The sequence below is a fragment of the Nothoprocta perdicaria genome, unplaced genomic scaffold, assembly GCF_003342845.1.
Source record: "Nothoprocta perdicaria isolate Ctin4 unplaced genomic scaffold, notPer1 scaffold_173, whole genome shotgun sequence".
Classification (NCBI taxonomy): domain Eukaryota; kingdom Metazoa; phylum Chordata; class Aves; order Tinamiformes; family Tinamidae; genus Nothoprocta; species Nothoprocta perdicaria.
The window spans coordinates 1,512,019-1,518,055 of NW_020454905.1; the positions used below are offsets into that span (position 1 = coordinate 1,512,019).

The window sequence follows — 6,037 nt, forward strand, 5'->3', positions numbered from 1 at the left end:
TGGAGGTCTTCAAAACCCGCCTGGATGCCACCCTGTGCCACATGCTGTAGGTGTGCCTGCTTGAGCAGGAAGGTTGGACTAGATGATCTGTAGAGGTCCCTTCCAACCTTAAATATTCTGTGATTCTGTGATATTCTGTGATGTCAATAGATGTCTACTCAAGTCTGAAAAGTGCTCAGCACAGTAAGGTGCCAGTCTTGACTGAAGTCACTAGCAACTGCCTCGATTTACAGTGCTGCTACACAGATGGGGTTGGTAGCACTACTTCCTATATTTGTTTGCTATTTCCCAGTTTCAGGTGCTGTCGTCACCCATTTATAATGTTATTGAACTTCATTCATTTGGGATGAAGCATTACATGCTACATCATTTCCTTTAGCAAAGCTGCAGTTCAAATAATCCATACAACTGAATTCCCATCCAAATAATTCTACCCTTCTTGAAAGCAAAGCTAGAAGAAAATATGAATTATTTAATATTAAAACAGAGCACATTTATTTCCAGGTATATCTTCAAGTTTCATGTCATACAGAAGGCAACTGACATCTGCGAAAGGACTGAGCATGTGTCTGGAACATGCTATGAATTTGTTAAAAATCACTCACTTTTGACGGTTAAGTTTTCGAACCACCATAATGAGCATATCCTCAAGAAAGACCTGAGCTATCTCATCCTCACTAAGCCTGTCTAGACTTCAGAAGTGACCAGCTTGTAGAAGACCACTCCATGGAGCTAATAAAGCTGAAAGGAACTTTCTTCAGCAGTAGGAAAAAACAAGAGATGGACAGATAAAAGAGATGGGGAAATGGACAAGAAAGCAGTGAAGTAGGAGACAATGAAAATCCTATTGTCCCAAGACTGATGGACAAAGTAGAAGGACCCTGAATCAACTAGCCGGGGCTCTGTAAAGGAAAAGCTGTTAAGAAGAGATAAAGAGACATAAAGAATCACTGCAGGGAAAAAAATAAAATAAAATAAAATAAAATAAAATAAAATAAAATAAAATAAAATAAAATAAAATAAAATAAAATAAAATAAAATAAAATAAAATAAAATNAAAATAAAATAAAATAAAATAAAATAAAATAAAATAAAATAAAATAAAATAAAATAAAATAAAATAAAATAAAATAAAATAAAATAAAATAAAATAAAACTAAGGGCATTCCATTGCAAAAGCCACCCTGTTCGCATGTTGGAATAAAAGGATGAAACAGTATTCCCCGTATGGCAATGGACACATGGAAGAGCAGAAAGCTCTTTGTTTCTCAAGACAATATAGACTGAAGTCACCAAACAGCTACTCCAGAGASTCAATCAAAGTGGCACCTGAACAGGTAAAGGTCTCGCTTACACGAATGAAGATAACCCCACGGAGCACAATATCTCCATTTCTCATTTCCTCAAAGAGGGAAAAGACCCTTCATACTCAGAAGAACTACGTATTAGGGTTGAAAAGTCAAGCTATCAAATGACTGTAAGAATTCAGACTATGTAAAATATTCACTTAATAATTAGTTATTTGGTATTTTCTCTTACCTTCAGTATCTATTGAATCATCCTACATGCTATGCATGATTTAAGTTCTCCCTCAAAAATGAAACTAGTTTCTTCATCAGTATTTCAGCAGTGCCCATTACTACGCCAAAGTATTTTGGTGCTTCAGACATTGCATAGCAATATTCTCCACAAAAAGAAACAGTGGAATATCTATTTCACCGAGACAAAACAAATTAGATAAAGATACGTGGAATCTTTTATTTCTATATCAAACCATCTGCTTTTTTTTCCAAGAATACCTAACACATGCACTGAGGTCAATAATTCTGTACATTTTAAAATGTGCTCCTATTGATCTCGGTAGCGAGAGTAACGTATAATAAGGCGCCATGTGCAACATCAAAAAAAGTCATTTGCAAATGCCTCTAAAAAAATAATGTTAGGAGACCTGCAACAGAAGCAGTGGAAGAATTCAGTTCTTCAAGTTAGCATTCGACCATATTCAATTATTCCTAGCTATGCTGCTATTGAACAGCTATTGCAATTTCACTCGTTAAATTCACAACATAGTCCTTGCTCAGGGACCATACTAAATTTCTCTGCATCATTTCAATTTTAGTATATGAGCTGCCAAAAATGACTGACTTCACTGATTAGAGATAAGATAATAAATAAATCTCTGCTTTGGAGTCCTACTGGGAATAGCAATACAACAGCACGCTGTGTTTTTACATCAGTATTGCTCAGGCTGTGCTCATTAAATTAAAAAAAAAAAAAAAGAAAAAAGTATGCTCTAGTTAATTCAAAAGCAAAACTTCAAATAACTGATTTTTATTGTGAAACATATGATTAAATAGTTTCAATTCAGAATAGCAGAGTACCTTCATTTTAAGTCACATTTGCATATTCTGGTTTCTAAGGGCCTTTGCAGTTGTTTTGTTTTAAGCAGATCTCACACTAAGTTTATATATGACAATAGGAAAAAAAACTGTTAAGATGCTGATAAAAAAAAAAAAAGAAACAGTATTTTAAAATAGGGCACTATTGCCTTATATTATGCAGCAATAGTGACAAGCAAGCCATAAAAAAATACTTAATTTGACACTAAAATAATCTATGCAAAGGTAACAGGCCTGAAAACTAGTTGCATTCAGAAAATTTACAAGTACATAACAGTTCTAAAATCAATTCCCCTGAACACACATTGTAACAAATGAGATCTTTAAAATAGAAAAGGCAATAGCCTACTTACATGATATAAATTCAAATGAAAAGGAACTAAGTATGCTACAAGTAAAGAATGTATCTACCACAGAGATTTCTGGGAGTTTGGGAGGTTAGAGAATTGGAAATACTTTCAATAATAGAAAATACCTACTAAGGTACAAAGACTCTGGATACAGAGAGGTTTTTCAAAAAAAAAAAGTATTAAGTATTCCAGTATTGCTTACTAAAAGTACTAAGTTCCAACTACTCAAATCCTTACTGCATCATGTATTCCTAGAAACCTGACAGAAAAAAAGAGCATGCACAACAGCTGAAATGTTCAGCATTCAATTCTGTTAAACTTTCACAGTATCATCTATTATTACTTAGCATTTACAATTCAGACCCTGGAAATGGATGCAATATAATCAACACAGAGTAAACAACTTCAGAATTCATTAAAGTCAGTATTTGAAGATGTGCTTTGGTTTTTGATTTAAACACTGCTATTTTTATGTGCATTTGCGTATTAAATAAACATACRCTGCAGAGCTGTTGTACTACCATACTTAGAGAACCTTTCTGAGTACATGAGTCACTTTACGGTCACTTTCAACATAGAAAGATTGTTTCTTCCTTCCATCACGCTAATCATTTTTCCCCAATAAAAAAAAAAAAAAAATCCAAATCCAAAACAAATACTATATTCTAATACAGACTATGATTTTCAACAGYGTTTACATAGAAGAACCTCCATGGTCACTGCAAAAAGAAAATGAAATAACAACTACAGATTTGAAGGTTGAATTTCATAGTGAGCAAATGGAGAATCTATGCTCTATCACTCACAATCCAGAAGTTGTCTAGTAAGTTGTTCACATATGTACACCCACATATAATTTGGAAATAAATATGTTCATTTCAGAGTTCCTTTCTTTCACTACTTCTTCTGTCCAAATCTGAATGGAATATGTACAAACAATTTCCAGAACATACCAGATGAGATTCATTCAAACTAGTATAAATGTTCTATTTCAAACATCCTGCAACTATGTAAATAGTATGACCCATAAAAATGCAATTTTCTTTCAATTTAATATGTTCACAAAACTTTCTTCCCTCCCTCAAACTCTCCAAACCTTCACAACTCCTACTTTTCAAATTAAAGAAAACCTTTCAATAGTGTAAAGTGTGAAATTTGGCTGCTCTTTCAAATTGTTTTCACTATATCTTAAATTTTATTAAACAGAGTATTAACTTCTCCTACAAGTCACAGACCTAAGTTCTGAAATGCCAGAACAAAGCTATGAACACAGAAAAGTAATCAGAAAAACAGTGTAAAAGTAGAAACAGGATTTTATTAAATTCAGCATTTTTCCCAAAAAATGAAATTAAGCTTAGAAAACTCTTAGAAAGTACATTGTTCCACTATGTGTAAAAGTCAAAGACAGGATTCGTTAGAATGGAATGCTGTATTCTGACACAGTTGACTCAAGAAGTTTTATTTACCAATTTGTTTATTAATGACTATCATCTAATATAAATATATATAAAAATATATATTGGTCTGTATTGTGTGTCCATCTGATATATTCTATTTCCAATTCTTTTCTTAAATGCTGCCTTTACTATTGTTCCACAATACTGACAACTAAAAAACTGTTTCCTGTTATAGCAATCTTTTTCTCTAAGAAAGGCAATGGCCTTAACTCATAAGAAAGAGTCATTCCTCCCCACCTACCCCCAACCAAAACAATTCCCCAAATCCTTAGCAACTTTTATAAAGACATCAGCTTTACTCTCACAAGTGTCTGTAGCCTTCTTCTATCAGAGCAGCCAAGGGAACACGTCTAAGCTTGGGAAAAAAAGGCAAGGTAAATTAGAGCATATCTTGCACCTGCACTGAAGAAATGGGCATTAAACATTTGTAAATGAGTTAATATGATGAGCTAGAGGAAAAAAAGTCTTTAAACGAGACAAAACATTTTTAAAAGTTACATTCACATGAAAACATAGACCTTTGTCCTCAGTACAGTAATAACAAAGCAAAGTTATTTGACCTGTTGTCATGATGCTTTTATTGCATGTTAAGCAAATTGCATCCCTCCATTTATTTTCCTGAACACATACCACAGAACACCCAGTGGGTAGTTTATTTATGAGTGTGGCCCTGCCCTCTTTTTTCCTCTCTCCAATATTATTCATTACGCTTCAAGATCTTGTTTCAAGTTTCTGTAGATGCTCACTGCAGATAAAGGCATTCTCAAGCATGGAAAAAGGCACAGAACAAAACCCCTTCAAAGGAAGGACATGCTGTTAGTATGAGATGTTCCCATCTCTCTGTACAGTTATCTAAGCGGATAACCTAAGYCTGACTGCTGCAGAAATAATAAAAAGCCTGAGCAGATTGTATTTCCACATAAGATTTTCACCCTGTTAGTGAATTCAACCCTTAAAAATTAGACAGCTTCTTAAGTCCCCAATAAATTATTGACAAGATTTAATTAACAAAAAAAGGACTGTAGAACACTCTTAATTTAATAACAGTGTAGAGTATTTCAAAAGATATGTTTATAGCTAAGGAACACAGCACTGGAGGTGCTTCCATGCTCCTGCCAAAACTTGTTTGACACTTGATTGGGCGTCAGCTTTGGAAGTACCTACGGCTTCGCTGGGAGCTCTCAGCAGGGAGGATTTTAGCTGCGCTTGGGGCGTCCTACCGATGTTGGGTCCAATCAGTTGTTTCCTGTTTCTAGTATAAGGATCTCCATTAACCCATTCCCCATTTTTCAAATTCCAAACACACAGCCTCCCAAATGACACTAAACGAGCAGCCCGAGAACAAGCTTTGTTACTAAAAAACAAACAAATGACATAAAGATGTGATAGTTCTGAGGAGAGCACATACTTACCCGAGGCATCTCCAACCTTAAAATCACTGTCATCGGAGCTATCATAATCTAGCGCTTCCAGCAGCGAAGCCGCCAGGGGCTTCACCTGCCTCCTCTTGGAGCTGCGATCCACTGCGGGAGGGGAGCAAAGCGGGGCGCGTTAGTGCCAGGGGCCCCGCGGGAACCGGACGGGGGGCCCCGCTGCCCCGCCACGGCGGGCGCCCCAAGGCGCGGGCGGGCGGGAGCTCCCCGGGGAAGGGGCGGGGAGAGCAGCTCGGGGGCACTTACTGGAGGCTGCGCAGGACGGCGGCGACGGCGGCAGTGGCGGTAACGGCGGCGACGGCGGCGCTGCGGGCGCCGCCCCCCGGCGCCCCTTCCCCGCACAATAGCGCGGCGGCGGCGCCGACCCGGATGCAGACCCGCGCCCGCCGCCGCCCCTG

The 6,037-nt window shown here is 37.1% G+C and overlaps 1 protein-coding gene across 4 annotated transcripts in view; it reads right to left on the reverse strand.

The window, feature by feature from the left end:
* The window catches only part of PHF14 (PHD finger protein 14), a 147,320-nt gene extending 141,399 nt beyond the window's left edge, over positions 1-5,921 (reverse strand). For all 4 annotated transcript variants that reach the window (XM_026036245.1, XM_026036247.1, XM_026036248.1 and 1 more), the window contains exons 1-2: positions 5,886-5,921; positions 5,619-5,729 (exon numbers count right to left, since the gene is read on the reverse strand). In XM_026036245.1, coding sequence (XP_025892030.1) covers positions 5,619-5,729; position 5,886 — 112 coding nt within the window. In that variant the 5' untranslated portion in view covers positions 5,887-5,921. The remainder of the gene's footprint in view (positions 1-5,618; positions 5,730-5,885) is intronic.
* Between the last annotated feature and the right edge of the window lie 116 nt (positions 5,922-6,037).